Consider the following 18,653-nt stretch of genomic DNA (forward strand, 5'->3'; position numbering starts at 1 on the left):
TGACTGATGAGGTTTGTCGCTCGGTCCCGAGTCAGCAGAGTTTGATCGTTTACGAAAGGGTCGAGGAAGCACTTGGAACGTCCTGTCTGCATCTTCACTGCGCACTTATTAATACCGGCCTGTTCACTGCACTTTTTTATTTAGCACATTATCACTACACTGTTCACTGCACGCCTGTTTTCAAGCATTTGCTGCACCTGCTGATGTGACCCTCTTTAATAATTATGTTCGTCCGACCCAAGCACGTCTGGTTTTCCGGTTCTTCTTCCGTATTGGTCGATTCGTCAGGCTTGCGTTGTGTCATTTTAGACTGGTCGGCACGCCAGAATCAAGCCGATCGTTTGTTTGTCGTTAAGATTTTCTAAGTTTATGCCGTCATATCGCTTTTCTTACATCTTTGTCTTCCTTTAAGCTGCTGAATCGACAATTTACAACATCGATTCCAATTCAGTATTCACCGACGATTCGTTTTGTCTTGTTTCGCACAAACTTCCGTCAAAACAATACTTGGCGTTGAAACTTTGAGTAAACCATATTGACGGCATGACATATGTAGCAATCAAACGATCAGGTGCGTGTTTGGAACAACAACGTGATTACATTTCTATTCACAGTTTACACAAAAGTTTGTGCACAGTTTATACACAGTTTTTAAACTGCAATATCACAGTGAAACTTTAAGGTATTCAAATCCAATCACAGCTGAAAGGCGATGAAGTGGCACCCAAGTGGTACAGTTAACTTACTCTACCCTGCTCTACCCCAATGTAACTTACAACTGACCGAGTTCCTCTGCCGGTGTTACAGGAGATGTCCCCCACCACCGACATCAACCTGGTTCACTCGCTGATGAACCTGATGGACTGCTTCATGGACTGCTACGGCGACGAGAAACACCTGAAGGTCACTCCCGAGTCGGACGTTCGCACGCACCTCGAGGTGAGCTGCTGACCGTCACTGCTGACTGTCTGGCCGGCTGCGGGGTAGGGCGGAGGGAGGGGGACTGGGGGAGCCTGCTACAGTCGGAGTCGGGCTCGCCAAAATATTACATCGACTCCGGTTTGGTAATAATTGTAGTTAATATTGCGTTTGTTTCAAGTTTTTTTTTTTTGGTCAGAAAATGCTATGTTTTTTAGCGATGTTAAGCTAAAGCTGTGTGAAGTCAGTCCATTTGAGAATCATGCTTTCCTGGAACAAGTCAATGACATGTGCGATGCTGAGGAATTATGCCATTGGATGAAGGTCACGATGACAGCTCGCTGTCGTATATTATTATTACGAGCGAGCGAGCGCAGCGAGCGAAGCGAAGTCTTTTCAATATAACGGAAAAATCTCAGTATGAGCGGCCCGGCCCGGCCCGGCCTGTAACGCTTTTGAGAGGCTTATATCTCAGCAACCGCTGGACCGAATGGCCTGCGGTCTTTTTTGCTGGGTAGCCCCATCCCTTCTACCCCGTAATTGACTACTTTTGATGCATCTCAGTGACCGCCGTGGCACGTGCCACGTGAAAAGTCAAGGGTGTTCAAGCAGTTTTGCAAAAGTAATGATATTGAGAGGCCCATATCTCAGCAGCGGCTTGAGCGATTGTCTTGCGGTCATTTTTATAGGGTAGCTGCATCCCCTCTACCAAAGGTCGGATACTCTTCATCTATGTGAGTGACCCCCACTGCACGTGCAAAATACAACAATAAGAGGTGCCAAATTTGTTCCCATTTCAGTAACTCGGTAATTACTGGGGCGATTTCGCTGAAACTTGGCATACAAGTAGGCACCCACCAGGCAATGCATTCTCATGTGTTGCGGTTAGGGTGCTACTGCACGTGCGCACGTGCAGGGGGCGTTTCCAGATCTCGAGAACGGCTGGGCCGATTGCGCTCAAATTTGGTACACCGCTAGCGACCGGTTAGAAGGGTGCTTTGCGCAAGCCCATTGGAAGTACCCTCTCGCCCTTCTGCACGTGCAGGGCTCACTATCTCGCTCGCTCGTTCTTCGCCCAATAGTCGTTTTACTGGTTATTATCATTATTGCTGTTTATTCAGCATCGCCATGCGACAAAAGATACATACCTCCCCCCCCCCCTTTACACACACACCCGTCACCAGCAGCACGGCCGTCACCTGGTGCGTGGCGCCCAGGTCCATTGCTAGTGACGGAACGGTGACTCGAGAGTACGTCCGGTGCGAGGCTAATGGACCTAACAGCGTCACTTACTTTTCTTCTGTGGTTTTCTTATCTAAGAAGGGGAAGGTGGGGTATAATTCTACCTATTTTTTTTCTGCCATGTGGCCACCCGAGTTTAAACCCTGCCGGCCGGTCGGCCGGTCAGCTCGCCGGTCACTCCTCCGCTGCTGGCAGCCTAGCTATATCTGCTCCGGCTGTAGTGGCTGGTCACCGTCGAGCTGCGCGCCGATGACGGCCACCTCCGTCCAGGAGACACGCAGTCGGTCGGTGACCAGGTGCAGGTAGCGGCCCTGCACGGGGCGCTGGCAGCGGTACAGACGCGCCATCCGGTGGCGCATGTGCTGGCCGGGCAGCCGGCGGCAGACGGCCGCCGCGGCCGCGTCGTGCCGCTCCCTGCTACTGCTCAGGTAGATGGTGGTGTCGGCGGCCGAGCGTCCCGCGCCCGTCACCAGCAGCACGGCCGTCACCTGGTGCGTGGCGCCCAGGTCCACCGTCAGATGCTGCCGCTGCTCCTCCAACGAGTCCACCTCGTCCGGCAGCGTCGGCCCCGACCAGGTGTCCATGTCGCCATCGACGGCCCGCGCGGCGGTGGCTGTACCCCAGGAGGCCCACATGGGTCGGCCGCGGGCGGCGCTCCGCAGGACCCCCGGCTGCCACATACACACGTACGGTATGCTTTGGCCACAGCCAATGTCGTTCAACAGGCCGCCAGTGCGTAGCACAGCGCAGTCATCGTTTCCTCCGGCGTTGTTGGGCTCGTCGGGGTGCCAGGTGGTCAGGTTATCCAAAGGCTCGCCGTCTGAGTACACGAACTCTCCTTCGATGCCAGTGTCGTCCAGGCCCAGGAAGATCCTCTCATCGAGCATCTGAGCGGCGGCGAGCGCCGCACGCGTGCCGTCCTCGCGTCCGTGGTAGAGGATGCCGCCGAGGCTGGCGCAGTCGCGCGTCGCCGGCCGGTACTCAGCTGCCGGGTGTTTGCTGAACCACCACTGACCTCCGAGCTGTACAAAGTCGGCCGGCGGCGGGCCGGTGGCCGTCGGCAGCCGGCGCACCAGCGTCCGCCACTCGTCCGACGGGTCGGCGCCGAGGTCGTCGGTGATGCCGGCCGAGTACAGGCGACAGGTCGAGCTGACGGCAGAGAACTCCACGGCCAGACACAGCGCATCCCCCTGACAGGCGGCGGAACAGTCGGCCAGCTCGGCGGCCGCCTCCTCTCGGAGCAGCGCGTCGTCGGCCGGCCGGACTTCGTCTGCGGGTACCAGTTCCCCGAGGGGCCGGCAGCCGCCCGCCTCCGTCCGGTTGAACGCCTCCAGACAGGCGCACAGGCCGGCGCTGCAGAAGGAGCCAGGCACGACCAGACTGCAGTCGGTGGTCCGCTGGCACGGCTCATCCAGGAAGGCCAGGCCGCGGCGCGCCGCCAGCACCCACGGCTCAGCAGCGGGCTCCAGACGGCCCGGCGCCGGCCGGCGGACAGACAGCAGACACTGCTGGTCGCTGGGACGGTACGCTGTGCCCAGACAGTCGGGCCGGCTCAGACACAGGTGCCGACACGAGGGCTCGAGCACACCGCCCTTCGTGGCCAGCACCAGGTCGGCCGGCAGCGTCTCGTTGGACTCTCCGAGCTCCTCCATACGGTACGCATCCGGCGGCAGGCGCACGGTCGCCAGCCGCTCGGCAAGGAACTCCACCGTGCCCGGCTCGGCGGACAGCGCCGGCGCGGCCGCCAGAGCCACCACAGCTGCGGGAGGGACCATCGCCGCGACTGGCCGCCCGACCAGCACGGCAGCTCACCGGCCCCTCCGTCGGTGGGCAAAACAGCGGCCTAGCGACTGCCAGCCGGTCATTTTCTACCACATAAATTACCCTTCCATGGGTGTGATTGATAAGATCGAAGAGTCGTGACTTTGTTGGACTAAGAATGAGAATGAACCTGATTAAAAGGCGGAAAGTTGTATTCATTATTTAGGAAGTAACATTTTCAGACGTTCCTTCTCAAGGGATTATCAGGGTTTGAAAAAAGCTAGAGATCGACTTCGTTTTGCTATTGCTGATTCCTTAGGCTCTGCTGATTCTAATGTCCTAATGATATGCATCCCCCTATGTAAGTGCTTGATTGTACATACCAGTTTCAACCATTTTACTTGTTCAACATCGCCAGACTTCATATGTAGTGCTAATGCAAATAAGTAGTGCTGATTCAGCAGTCCAGCTAGACCAACAGCTGACTCAGGCGCGGTGCATTTGAGACAAAACATAGGATTTGAATTTGTGAACTTTACTACCTCGACAGTACGAAGTAACTGGACGGGCAGGCGAGTCAATGCCCGTCCAGTTACTTCGTACTAACGTTTCAGCAAACCCATTAAAAACTTAGCACATCGACAGTGGTACAACATTTTACAGTGGTACCATCTACCACGGCCCACACATATCGGATACATAATGCCCTGGGTGTGTACGGGGACCCGCAGTTGCTACTGTACAGCGACCCTGAGTAAATTGTCCCAGCACCCTCACAGGGAACAACGATAAGCTGTCGGAGGGCACTCACAGAAAACTTCAGCTGCTCTTGTACAGGGACTGGCAGTCGATATCAATGTTATCGGTTTTTACTGGGCAGGACAGACGGCTAGAGTTGCGGTTCGTGTACAGTAGCAACTGCGGGTCCCCGTACCACTGCCGTAATGGCTCACGATGCCCCCGAGCCGGTACGTGTTGTCGCCGGCCGTGTTAGCTTAGCTGAACGGGGTAAATGGTTGTCCTCCCTCGAGAGCTCGCACGGGTGCGCCAGTTCGGAGGAATCTGCTGGCAGGTCCTTTTCCAGCGAACTCATTCTGGCTTCCTGCAGCTCATTGTTGTCGTTCTCGTCGGTCCGTTGCTGCATCGACGTAGGGACTAGGGATGGCGGCGTCGGGCGTCACTCGCTCCGCTTGCGTTGGTGGCGGCTTGGCAGCAGCCTCCGCCGAGGGCAGCCTCCTCCGTCGGAAAGTTTTTTTTTTTGTACACATAAGAAACGTTGTAAAGAAAACTTAACACGCTTCACGTCGGAAAGGCTTGCTGCGCTTCCATTCTGGCGGCGACGTAACATCGTCCTTGGCGTACTTGACCAGTCCCAACAAGAACTTTGGGATGTCGACATTAGCCTGAATCTTCTGAGGTGCCTGTCCAACGAAGACGTACCGCTTCAGCTGCAGGACCAGCGTCCTCGGCAGGCTGGTGATCTTCGTTGTGACTTGGTGCATGTTGTGGCGGCAGTGCTGGCATAGCAGTTCGCGGCGGTCGGGCCGCATGCTCAGATGTAACGCGTTTTGCAGCGTTGACTCCCCTGGACTCAGGTGTTGCGGCACGCTGACAAAACAGCCAATGTTCTCGTGGTTCTTAAGCGTAATTTCATCGCACTTAACGCATCTCCTCGGTTTGGTATTGAAAGTTGTCGGAGACAGGGTTGTCTGCCGGCCAGTGAACAAAACTTTCGTCTTTTATAGTGTCCAGCAGGCGCATCTGGAACTCATTGGCGTCCTGCATTTCGTAGCCTCGGAACGACGAGTCGATGTAAGCGAAAACGTCGCTTAGCTCGGCGTTCAGGTGGCTGGAGACAGACTTGCTAAGCCCTTTCGGAGCACCATCAACTCGGCAACACCACGCAGTGTGCGGCAAAGGCTGTCCTCGCCTGAGCTCAGGTCGGAATTCAGCGACATCACGTCGCTCAGGAACGGGGTCAGGCCCAGCAGAGATCGCATCGTGGCGTTTTGATAGCAGGAGTTGCCGTAGTTCGACAGACCAATGCAGAGCGGGTCGCTGGCGCTCGTGTCCTACTCAAGCCACCTGTTAGCCGTGGCCCGTGATCAGCGCTGCGGCCCGGTGCTCTCGGTCGGCGTTCTCCTGCAAGACGACTGTGGCGCCTGATTGTCCTTGCCAGTGCCGTCGGCCTGTACATAGCTCTCTGTCAGCTGGCTGCGGCACCTGGCCGCCCTTACCGGCGCTGTCAGTCTGCGGCTTCCTAGCCTGCGGGAGCACCTGACTGCCCTCGCCGAACTTGCCAGGCAGTGGTGGAGGACACACATGCTGCATGACGACACGGCGCTGCACTAACGACGAGGACATCTGCAGCCAGATCATCCTGACGGATCTCTGTAACCGCCATAGGGAGCACTGTGTCACCGCTGCGGTTATCAGTGGCTGGACGCTTCTGGTTGTATGTATTTGACCACGCCTGTGTTATTGTACGTACTAACTAGTATGCATGTTTCTGTGTGATATTTTTGTTCTTGATGCCTTAGAAAGTGCCGAGATCAAATACCTAAGGCAAGACATGTAGGTATTTGGCCTTGTTTTTTGGAAAAGCCTTTGGTTTTTTCCTCGTACGTTTCAATGTCCGCTAGCAGTTCCTTCAGTTTATCTACATATTGGACGCTATCCATAATGATCACCCCACCACCCTTATCTGCCTGAGTAATCACAATGTTTTTGTCCTTTGAGAGCTCCTCCAGAGCCTGCATATACCTTCGAGGTAAGCTGTTTGGTTCTTTGTCTGCTAACGCCTTACACACTGCTAATACGCCTTGTATGAAACCTTTGTCCACATCATGATCGTCCCATCGATAGTTACGGCTGACGTGCTCTGCATAAGAAAAACGATCTTTTCCCGAGTCAAACTTAAGACCTAAAGATAAAGCTTCCTTCTCAGTTTGAGAAAGTGGGCGCCCTGAGAGATTCGTTACGATGTCGGCGTTTCCCGAATATTTCCACTTACTCTTTTTACACAGTTGATCCAGTTTTTGTCTCAAGTTACTTCGCTGTCGTTCGTTCAGGGTCGATAGTTTCGTCTTCAGTTCATTGGGCAATGGGACACCTTTCAGGTCGTTTTTCAGCTCGTGGATCTTGTCGTTCAGGTTGCTACAGGCGTCTTCAAGGTATGCCCTTGCTGCAGCACTGAAGGGCTTCTTGGAATCATGTAACTGCGCTGGGGCTGATTTCGGCAGCACCATTTCGGCTAAACAGTCCTTCAAGAACTTGTATCGGTTTAAGTTGCTTGCTAACTTTTTCCTTAAATTGAATTCTTTCATTATATGAACATTGCCATTGCCGTGAGTAGACAGATTAGAAGAGTCAGACATTTCGTTTTTCTCACAGTCAATGACAATCCAAAAACAATGTAATAAGACCAGACGTTTCGACAACAAAGTGCCTTCGTCAGTGGAAAAACAAGATATAGGCTTTACATCGATAAAAAATATAGAAGACGACCAGCCTGCACGAAATACAGTTCTACTTTTTTGAAATACAGGTTATATCTAATCTCGCACTAAAATGTTGTATCGTTCTTCTGTCTAAACTATTCTGTAATTCATAATCACAGCATTGACACATTGACACATAACAGAGACACTCCTATAGATATAGCTATTTGTTTTTTAGCACCATTTTCGCACCTATCCTGGACCAGCTGTAGAAGCCTGGTTTTATGTTAACAGTGTCTTCAAGTAAAATATATGCAGCTTCCATGGCTCTCCTAATCGGTTTTGGCATGCCCTTTTCCATCACTGTAGCTGAATCCCAAGCTGGAAGATGATGACACTTTTCTATATGAAGCACCATCGCATTGGATACATTATGATTTCGAACATCACGTTTGTGCTCTTGAAGTCGTGTTTTCAAACCCCTCCCCGTTTCACCGACATATGAAACAAAAACAAGAACAAAAGAAACGAGGACGATTCATAACGATTCCCATCTCGAAACAAGCGAACGAAATAGCGACTAGTCTACGATCAGCTGGAACCAATGTAGCCATCGTTTCAGGATCCAAGATTCAAGATTTAGTGCGACCGAAGAAGGTGAACACATCAGACAACAGTGTTATATATAAGATACCTTGTTCTGGACCATGTTCAAAATCATATGTCGGTGAAACGGGGAGGGGTTTGAAAACACGACTTCAAGAGCACAAACGTGATGTTCGAAATCATAATGTATCCAATGCGATGGTGCTTCATATAGAAAAGTGTCATCATCTTCCAGCTTGGGATTCAGCTACAGTGATGGAAAAGGGCATGCCAAAACCGATTAGGAGAGCCATGGAAGCTGCATATATTTTACTTGAAGACACTGTTAACATAAAACCAGGCTTCTACAGCTGGTCCAGGATAGGTGCGAAAATGGTGCTAAAAAACAAATAGCTATATCTATAGGAGTGTCTCTGTTATAATGTGTCAATGTGTCAATGCTGTGATTATGAATTACAGAATAGTTTAGACAGAAGAACGATACAACATTTTAGTGCGAGATTAGATATAACCTGTATTTCAAAAAAAGTAGAACTGTATTTCGTGCAGGCTGGTCGTCTTCTATATTTTTTATCGATGTAAAGCCTATATCTTGTTTTTCCACTGACGAAGGCACTTTGTTGTCGAAACGTCTGGTCTTATTACATTGTTTTTGGATTGTCATTGACTGTGAGAAAAACGAAATGTCTGACTCTTCTAATCTGTCTACTCACGGCAATGGCAATGTTCATATAATGAAAGAATTCAATTTAAGGAAAAAGTTAGCAAGCAACTTAAACCGATACAAGTTCTTGAAGGACTGTTTAGCCGAAATGGTGCTGCCGAAATCAGCCCCAGCGCAGTTACATGATTCCAAGAAGCCCTTCAGTGCTGCAGCAAGGGCATACCTTGAAGACGCCTGTAGCAACCTGAACGACAAGATCCACGAGCTGAAAAACGACCTGAAAGGTGTCCCATTGCCCAATGAACTGAAGACGAAACTATCGACCCTGAACGAACGACAGCGAAGTAACTTGAGACAAAAACTGGATCAACTGTGTAAAAAGAGTAAGTGGAAATATTCGGGAAACGCCGACATCGTAACGAATCTCTCAGGGCGCCCACTTTCTCAAACTGAGAAGGAAGCTTTATCTTTAGGTCTTAAGTTTGACTCGGGAAAAGATCGTTTTTCTTATGCAGAGCACGTCAGCCGTAACTATCGATGGGACGATCATGATGTGGACAAAGGTTTCATACAAGGCGTATTAGCAGTGTGTAAGGCGTTAGCAGACAAAGAACCAAACAGCTTACCTCGAAGGTATATGCAGGCTCTGGAGGAGCTCTCAAAGGACAAAAACATTGTGATTACTCAGGCAGATAAGGGTGGTGGGGTGATCATTATGGATAGCGTCCAATATGTAGATAAACTGAAGGAACTGCTAGCGGACATTGAAACGTACGAGGAAAAAACATGTAGGTATGTTTTAAGAAAATTTACGACATTTTGAATAATGCTTTGCTCAAATAGTTTTTGCTACCTTTCGCGTGAGTTCCTTTGCATGCATCATCACTTCAAGCTAACCAACGATTAAGTGGAGAATTCAAATATCGAGGAACCGCCCCGCGCGCGGGTGGCGTTTAACTGACTCCGGGCAACACGCATTCCGGGCGGTTGGCTGCGGCTACTTCTTTTGTTCTTTTCTTCTTCTTTTTTTTTTGCATGCTTAGTGGGTACCTTTTCGGGCTTGGCGGCCACCGACGTTTGGGCGAAACAGGCTTTGGTGCAAACGTGTCAAACTAAGCGAATCAGATATTTAATTTCCGATTACTATTTGATAATTACATCCTACATATTTTATTTTGTGAGGTTTTATTAGGACCGAAGGGATAGGTAAAATCTCATTGCTCCCCTGTCTCTTTATCTCTCTCAAACTCCTTGCTCTTTCATTTTTCCTCTCTGTAGACTGTGGGTATCACTTCCTTCCGTCCGTCTCTCCGTCTGTCCGTCTGTCCGTCCGTCCGTCCGTCCGTCTCTCCGGCCGTCCGTCCGTCCGTATCTACGTCCTCATTTCCGTCCGCCCGTCCGAGTCTCTCCGTCTGTCTGTCCGTCTGCCCGTCCTTCCTTCTCTCTGTCCGTCTCTCCGTCCGTCTGTCCGTCTGTCCGCCCTTCCTTCTCTCTTTCCGTCTCTCCGTCCGTCTGTCCGTCTGTCCGTCCGTCTCTCTGTCCGTCTCTCCGTCCGCCCGTCCGCCCGCTCGCCCAAGACCCTAACACAGGGCCTCGACCTATGCACCGGCCAGCGTCTACCAGGTCAATGTAATCTAGGAAATATAAAGTCGAAAGTTAAACAATTCCAGAAAGATATGCTCCTATTTGCAAAGAGATGACTAACAGATTTCCAGCTTAATCCGCCACCTTTTCACACAATTGCCACCTTCTCCCATCCCCAACATCCTTTTCAGGCTTCAAGATCTCAGGGCCTCACTCTCAAACACTTCCCCATTGGTGACTTGTGGATAGCTCAGATCAGTAGGGGAAGGTGGGGTAAGACGGACCAGGTAAGGTTTGAGGCCGCATATCTTGCTACACTGCTCTCGTAATTCATATTATTTATAGTCTTCGGAATGCTCAATCCTTCCTCTGTTGATATGTGTAAAGACTAAATTTCAAATTAAAGACATTAGGTGGTGGATGCTCTTAAAGAGGGACATGTCAAAAACTCAGACAAGAAAAAACGTGGGGTAAGACGGACCACCCACCAGTGCCTGCTATCCAGTCATGTGTGTTACACTTCTGCTCTGTACTCTTGTAAGAAAAAGTAACCAGAATGGTAAAATAACAAAATGAGCCTTTATTCTTTACTCATGTGTGAGAAGTGCAGCTAAAAGCTGGGAACATGTGTGTTGATTGTCGTTTGGCATGAATGCATGCTAACTGAGCACTTGCATGCATGGCTCACATGCAACAAAGACTCCTTCCTGAAAAATTAGCTTACTTAAACTTGTGTCAATGTTTTGGAAAAGAACTTTCCATATGCAGGGTACAATGGACCACCACAGGGTAAGATGGACGATGGACCACAGTGGTCCGTCTTGCCCCATATCTAAATTCTGTCATTATCATGACGTATATGTCAAATAGCCCAACATTGCAAAACCTTGCCTTTCCTAAAGTGTGACTATAACTAAGTTTATAACTTTGTTCTTCACAGTAAAGTGCAAAATAGAAACTAATCATGCAAGAAAGGCGCCGTAATTGAATCACCCGTAGACCTCTTATATTAGATCGGTTTGACGAAAAACAACATTTTTCTCAATAACTCAAAAGCTATGCATCCTAGCAGCATGAGCTCAAGGTGGCCATTGTTACGAAGGAAAACAAACATAGTGAGTGCATAAAGCAGTAGATACCAGCAGCGGTTCAGCCGGGAGGGCTGGTGGTCCGTCTTGCCCCGCTGGGCCGTCTTACCCCACCTTCCCCTATATCTGGGTGGTTGGCGTATCATCGGCCGAAGCAGCCCAACTTTTGGCGGAACCAACAAATGCCCGGCTGGGAAATAGCGGCAGCCCGGGCGGCTGGTGCCGCATGCTGCCAACTTTTGAAAAGTAGAGAAAGGCGTCTCCAGATTTTTTTATCTTTCGCTTCCTTACATTGAACGGCCATTGCGGCCCTTTCTGGTGTGCGACGGCCGTATTTGGCACCAAAATAAAAATCTCTGGAATTTTCTAGCTTGTGTTAAGCCTATGGACTCATAGGGAGATCATTTGTGTAGACCGTCAAAAGTAACGGCTGGCAAGCGGATCGAATTTTGGAGGGCCGTCATGTGCAAAATAGGCAATTTTATGACGAATGACTTCGGATTGGGGCCTCAGCCACCTTCTACACGTTTCACTGGATAACTCCGAAATTTAGGGAAAAAATAATCCTTTTTTCTCCATTTTATGGCAAACGCGACGCATAGCGAGCCAAGATTTCTGGTAAATTACCCTATTTGACCCCCGTGGGCCGCACCAGCTGGCAGTCGCTAGGCCGCTGTTTTGCCCACCGACGGAGGGGCCGGTGAGCTGCCGTGCTGGTCGGGCGGCCAGTCGCGGCGATGGTCCCTCCCGCGGCTGTGGTGGGTCTGGCGGCGCTGCTAGCGGCCGCGCCGGCTCTGTCCGCCGAGCCGGGCACGGTGGAGTTCCTTGCCGAGCGGCTGGCGACGGTGCGCCTGCCGCCAGATGCGTACCGTATGGAGGAGCTCGGAGAGTCCAACGAGACGCTGCCGGCCGACCTGGTGCTGGCCACGAAGGGCGGTGTGCTCGAGCCCTCGTGTCGGCACCTGTGTCTGAGCCGTTCCGACTGTCTGGGTACCGCGTACCGTCCCAGCGACCAGCAGTGTCTGCTGTCTGTCCGCCGGCCGGCGCCGGGCCGTCTGGAGCCCGCTGCTGAGCCGTGGGTGCTGGCGGCGCGCCGCGGCCTGGCCTTCCTGGATGAGCCGTGCCAGCGGACCACCGACTGCAGTCTGGTCGTGCCTGGCTCCTTTTGCAGCGCCGGCCTGTGCGCCTGTCTGGAGGCGTTCAACCGGACGGAGGCGGGCGGCTGCCGGCCCCTCGGGGAACTGGTACCCGCAGACGAAGTCCGGCCGGCCGACGACGCGCTGCTCCGAGAGGAGGCGGCCGCCGAGCTGGCCGACTGTTCCGCCGCCTGTCAGGGGGATGCGCTGTGTCTGGCCGTGGAGTTCTCTGCCGTCAGCTCGACCTGTCGCCTGTACTCGGCCGGCATCACCGACGACCTCGGCGCCGACCCGTCGGACGAGTGGCGGACGCTGGTGCGCCGGCTGCCGACGGCCACCGGCCCGCCGCCGGCCGACTTTGTACAGCTCGGAGGTCAGTGGTGGTTCAGCAAACACGCGGCAGCTAAGTACGGCCAGGCGACACGCGACTGCGCCAGCCTCGGCGGCATCCTCTACCACGGACGCGAGGACGGCACGCGTGCGGCGCTCGCCGCCGCTCAGATGCTCGACGAGAGTATCTACCTTGGCCTGGACGACACTGGCATCGAAGGAGAATTCGTGTACTCAGACGGCGAGCCTTTGGATAACCTGACCACCTGGCACTCCGGCGAGCCCAACAACTTTCGAGGAAACGAGGATTGCAGTGAGCTGCGCACTTCCGGCCTATTAAACGACATTGGTTGTGGCAGCAACAGACCGTACGTGTGTATGTGGCAGCCGGGGGTCCTGCGGAGCGCCGTCCGCGGCCGGTCCGTGTGGACCTCCTGGGGCACGGCCACCGCCGCGCAGGCCGTCGATGGCGACATGGACACCTGGTCGGGGCCGACGCTGCCGGACGAGGTGGACTCGTTGGAGGAGCAGCGGCAGCATCTGACGGTGGACCTGGGCGCCACGCACCAGGTGACGGCCGTGCTGCTGGTGACGGGCGCGGGACGCTCGGCCGCCGACACCACGATCTACCTGAGCAGCAGCTGGGAGCGGCACGACGAGGCCGCGGCCGCCGTCTGTCGCCGGCTGCCCGGCCAGTACATGCGCCACCGGATGGCGCGTCTGTACCGCTGCCGGCGCCCCGTGCAGGGCCGCTACCTGCACCTGGTCACCGACCGACTGCGGGTCTCCTGGACGGAGGTGGCCGTCATCGGCGCGCAGCTCGACGGGGACCAGCCACTACAGCCGGAGCAGATGTAGCTCAGGCTGCCAGCAGTGGAGGAGTGCCGACGAGCTGACCGGCCGGCGGTTGGCTGCATGTCAGAAAAGTAGATGAAATCACATGGATCCACAAAATTTACCATTATCCGTTACTTTACTCCATGAGTATTGTGAGATACACTACTCGTAAGATTGACCGCCTCGGCTGGTGGATGATAAAGTTATCGCTAATGTTGTATTTATGCTGTTATTACCCACATTTTGTTTCGTCTGACAACCATGGGTATTGTTGCATTTTATAATTCTACATGGGTGGATATTTCCATTTCACGTCTAGCTAGACGCGTCTAGCTGGACGGCAGCTGCGTCTATCTGGCGACAGCGACGCGTCTTGCTTGGAAGTTTCTGTCCAACAGTTAGACGGCAAGTTAGACGCCAACTTTGACGTCTGCTCAGTTAGACGCCAGTTGGACGCCAGTGGAAGTCTCTACCCATGTTTTTTGTCATGCGTTCTTATCGTTTGTTTTGAGTATTTGTGAAACCTTACATTGGCCAGGTATGAATAAATATTTCCGTTGCATTTTGACGGGTTTTATTCTCTCACCCGGCCACATCTGATGTGAGCCGCTGGGAATTGCCTTCCTCACCAGGACCGTCGCAGGACTCCAGTGCCTCACAATGTCGGAATAATAAAACTGTATTTTGTGAAATCATCCCGACCTAAGCCCGCCGCAACCACAAGCATAGACTCATTTGGAATAGATTATGTTTATATTTCTGTGCAGATGTCAAGCTTCACTAGAACTGAACACTTAACAGTGTACTATCCCATGGGATTAGTGATCATTCACGTTTCTTTTCAGCCCGTCGGTGAATCCATAAAGGTGGTATTGGACGCCGTGGGATATAGTCCAAAAACAAATATATTCTTCAAATAAAAGCTTGGCTTTTTATTTTTTGTCCTATATTCTAAATGAATGGACATCTTTATTAGTTGGTAGACAGCTACCCGGTCTGGCAGTGAAGTGACCCGGTCACTTCCGGCAGCCACCGAACACTGACTACATCCCCATCCCTCCGACAGTGTTCGTTCTTCTTTTCGTGCGTATGGTCGTTCGGCGGCTCGTGCGATGACGTCGGCCGTGAGAAGTTTGACGTCATCATGCGTCAGCTGATTGCCGGCACCGTTACCGATCAGCTCAGGGTGAGTGTCTTGTGTCCGGCCTAAAGTATGGTGATCATCATGGGACGTGGGCGTAGGTCAGTCAGTCGTTTCAATGCATTGGCCCGATCTTTAGTCTCGTGCCCAGCACTGGCGGATCCAGCTCAGAGTTTTGGGAGGGGCAAACCATAACAACATAGTGGTTCTTTCCATGCACTGTCTATAGGCGTAGTGTTAAAATTTTGCCGTTTGGGAGGGGCAATTGCCCTACTTGCCCTCCCCTGGATCCGCCACTGGTGCCCAGCTCACTTCTGTAACTGACATCTCTTTTGTCTATAATAACAGCCGAAAAACTGAAATGGGAGAATTTTGATATCATTTTTAGGGTGAATGGGAATAGGAAACGGCTATACAAACGCCTTGTATTCTATGGTCAAAACGCTGCGTGTCTTCTCTTCTATGCCTGTATGAATTCGCTCGTGAGTCTTACCTGTTCCACCTCGCTTTAGAGACTACTCATGGTCGGGAGGGGAGCAGACTCTGTCCTCCCCTTAGCGGGGTGCATGTTAACTGGGAGTTATCGTAAAGGGATGATTTAGAGTCCGTCTAGTCCTTTACCCAAATTAATGGCGGCAACATGTTTTACCCAAAGTGCACAGATCAACCTTCATGTTAGTCAATAGCCATTTAGCAAAACTAATTTATTACATCCAAACCTTTTGCAAAAATATAAAAAGTGGTTTAGCTAGTGTCCTTTCGATGGCCAGGAATAGGCAGCTTTATGCTAATCCAGTGGAAGGGCGTTGAAAGTGCATTGCGTGGCACCCAGCTTAGCCGACGCTGCACTGTTTACTGTTTAGGGTGGTTGCTCTGGGATACTTGCCACCGACAAGCTCAGGGCAGTGGTTGGGTGTTGAACGTAGCAGAATCACGCACACGCTCCGCTACTTGTACTTCAATGCGCCGTGGATGGCGTGCTTGTAGAATGTAGACACATTCACAGTGAATTGAGGAAAAAGTTTTGTTTGACGTCTGAGGTATAGCCTCTTTCAGTGCTGGATAGTTTAATGTGTTATGTAAGCACTGCCATTTACATGGCATGGCATACATAGGTATGGGATCGGTATTTGGGACCTGTCAATAATTCATATGTTCCTTGGATTGTGGCCAAAGCACGCCCTAGCCCGAAGGGCAACGAAAATAACAACACCTGCACGAAATACCACGGCATATCGGTGCATTCTGTCGCGTTTCACCAAACGTTACAAGTTAGTAACCAACCGACCACGCCCGTTACCTGTGTAGTGTGTATGTACCCTCATATGCACTGCCAAGTCGTTGGGCAGTGACGGGGGCATGGGAGTTCATAGAGGGGGCGTCGTCTGCTCAGTGCTGACCGTCGGCGGCTCGTTCCAGATGGAGTTCAACATGGACGAGGTAGCGCCGCCGCGCCGCACCTTCCTGCTGCCGTTCCCCAGGGAGGGACGCGTCTACGACTACAAGTTCGTGCCGGATGTGAGTGTGCTGACAGGCAGGGGCGGTGCCGGTGGGCACGCGGGGTATTTGATTCGGGGATCGGTAATATAGCCGGTATGGAATTGGGTTATGGGTTGGCTGTTCCGATGGGATCACACAGTTGATACTATTTGTTTCCGTTAAAGGGACACTCCCACCTTAACATTAGTTTTGAGTTGAGATAGCCAAATTGGTGGCCATGGCCTGCAAATACCGGTTTGGGCACTCACAACATCGACAAATGCTTTAATTCGGAGATATGGAATTTCAAACTTGCAGTTTTCGGATTCTAAGGGGCTAGTGCATTGGTATGCCCCCTTAGAATTTGTGACGTCAGCGGAGATCTAACGATTTTTTAATCTTTTACTAAAACGTTTGGTAGCACGCGGTGGTATATGCTGCTTTGCGCGCAACAAATGCCGCACTTTCAAATAAAGTCGCTAGGAACAGCGGAGATCCCAAAAAGTAAACAAAAGTAAAAGTCTAATATCTTGAAAACCGGTGAATATTTTTCGATGAAATTTGGTAGATATTCGTTTTCGCTCTTTCTGAACCGAGCGACATCACTTTCGTGCCAATTCATTAACTTTTTTGAAGGTGGGAGGGTCCCTTTAAGCATCCGTAGGCTTTTTGTAATTTTGCTTCTCTCTCTCTCTCTCTCTCTCTCTCTCTCTCTCTCTCTCTCTCTCTCTCTCTCTCTCTCTCTCTCTCTCTCTCTCTCTCTCTCTCTCTCTCTCTCTCTCTCTCTCTCTCTCTCTCTCTCTCTCTCTCTCTCTCTCTCTCTCTCTCTCTCTCTCTCTCTCTCTCTCTCTCTCTCTCTCTCTCTCTCTCTCTCTCTCTCTCTCTCTCTCTCTCTCTCTCTCTCTCTCTCTCCTCTCTCTCTCTCTCTCTCTCTCTCTCTCTCTCTCTCTCTCTCTCTCTCTCTCTCTCTCTCTCTCTCTCTCTCTCTCTCTCTCTCTCTCTCTCTCTCTCTCTCTCTCTCTCTCTCTCTCTCTCTCTCTCTCTCTCTCTCTCTCTCTCTCTCTCTCTCTCTCTCTCTCTCTCTCTCTCTCTCTCTCTCTCTCTCTCTCTCTCTCTCTCTCTCTCTCTCTCTCTCTCTCTCTCTCTCTCTCTCTCTCTCTCTCTCTCTCTCTCTCTCTCTCTCTCTCTCTCTCTCTCTCTCTCTCTCTCTCTCTCTCTCTCTCTCTCTCTCTCTCTCTCTCTCTCTCTCTCTCTCTCTCTCTCTCTCTCTCTCTCTCTCTCTCTCTCTCTCTCTCTCTCTCTCTCTCTCTCTCTCTCTCTCTCTCTCTCTCTCTCTCTCTCTCTCCTCCCCATGTCTTTATTTCGCTCTGACTCTACCCCTTTCATTCTCTTCCTTCCCGTCAACATTTCCTTCCCGGCTCCGTACCTCTCTCCCTATGCCCTCTCCCCCTCTGTCTTCCCTCCCTCTGATACCATTTCTATCTTTCTCCTCCATCTCCCTCCCCTCCCTCTCCTCTCCCACTTTCACGCCCCCCCCCCCTCCCCGCGGTCTCCGTCCAGGACCACGGCTACTGGGAGCTGTGGACGGTGGCTCTGAAGACGCTGCCCAGTATCCCGCGCGATATCCAGGTCAACCAGATCATCGTACCCACCGTGGACACCGTGCGCTACACGGAGCTCATGAGTCTGCTGGTCTACCACCGCAAGCCGGTGCTCTTCTGTGGACCCACAGGAACCGGCAAGAGCATCTATACGATCGTAAGTGGGCGCGGGTGGGTATGCATGTAGTAAACAGCAGAGTCGGACACACGGGCTGTTGGACAGACAGACAGACAGACGGACAGACGGACGGACGGACGGACAGACAGACAGACAGACAGACAGACAGACAGACAGACAGACAGACAGACAGACAGACAGACGGACTGACGGACTGACGGACTGACGGACAGACGGACAGACGGACAGACGGACTGACGGACTGACGGACTGACGGACGGACAGACCACCCGATGGACAGAAGGACCGATGGACCGTTGATTGCGACGGGATGTCGATAGGTTTAGTACAATACGAGTCCTCGTATGTCCTTAGTTTAGGTGGCGATAGCTTTAGTTTTGACTTTGAAGGATTTCAGGAAGTGAGGCTTCTTCGTGATGCCTGTAGCTCCCATACGTAGTTCTGTCTTGAATAGGACATATGTTTGACTCATTCCGCAATTGCGTCTATGCTGAATATCCAGTGGACTTGGAATACGACATCTTCTGTTAACAGCGTCGCCATTCGAGCTCATACCACTTCTCGCACCAAAACTTATCCAGACTTGACTTAAATGCATTTAAGGACGGCGTTTTGTACATGTCCCTGGTAGTAACTGCAAGGACCTACTCACGAGGCGTTGTGCAGTGGAGGTGGCCGGAGCTATAG

At 51.9% G+C, this 18,653-nt stretch overlaps 1 protein-coding gene across 1 annotated transcript in view; it reads left to right on the forward strand.

The window, feature by feature from the left end:
- The window catches only part of LOC122365487 (dynein axonemal heavy chain 7-like), a 59,733-nt gene that overhangs the window by 13,846 nt on the left and 27,234 nt on the right, over positions 1–18,653 (forward strand). Inside the window, exons 25-28 of the mRNA XM_043336745.1 lie at positions 808–939; positions 14,673–14,792; positions 16,167–16,265; positions 17,787–17,984. Of these exons, the coding sequence (XP_043192680.1) occupies positions 808–939; positions 14,673–14,792; positions 16,167–16,265; positions 17,787–17,984 (549 nt within the window). The remainder of the gene's footprint in view (positions 1–807; positions 940–14,672; positions 14,793–16,166; positions 16,266–17,786; positions 17,985–18,653) is intronic.

The sequence above is a fragment of the Amphibalanus amphitrite genome, unplaced genomic scaffold (assembly GCF_019059575.1).
Source record: "Amphibalanus amphitrite isolate SeventyFive unplaced genomic scaffold, NRLGWU_Aamphi_draft 000744F_arrow, whole genome shotgun sequence".
NCBI classification, from domain to species: Eukaryota; Metazoa; Arthropoda; class Thecostraca; order Balanomorpha; family Balanidae; genus Amphibalanus; species Amphibalanus amphitrite.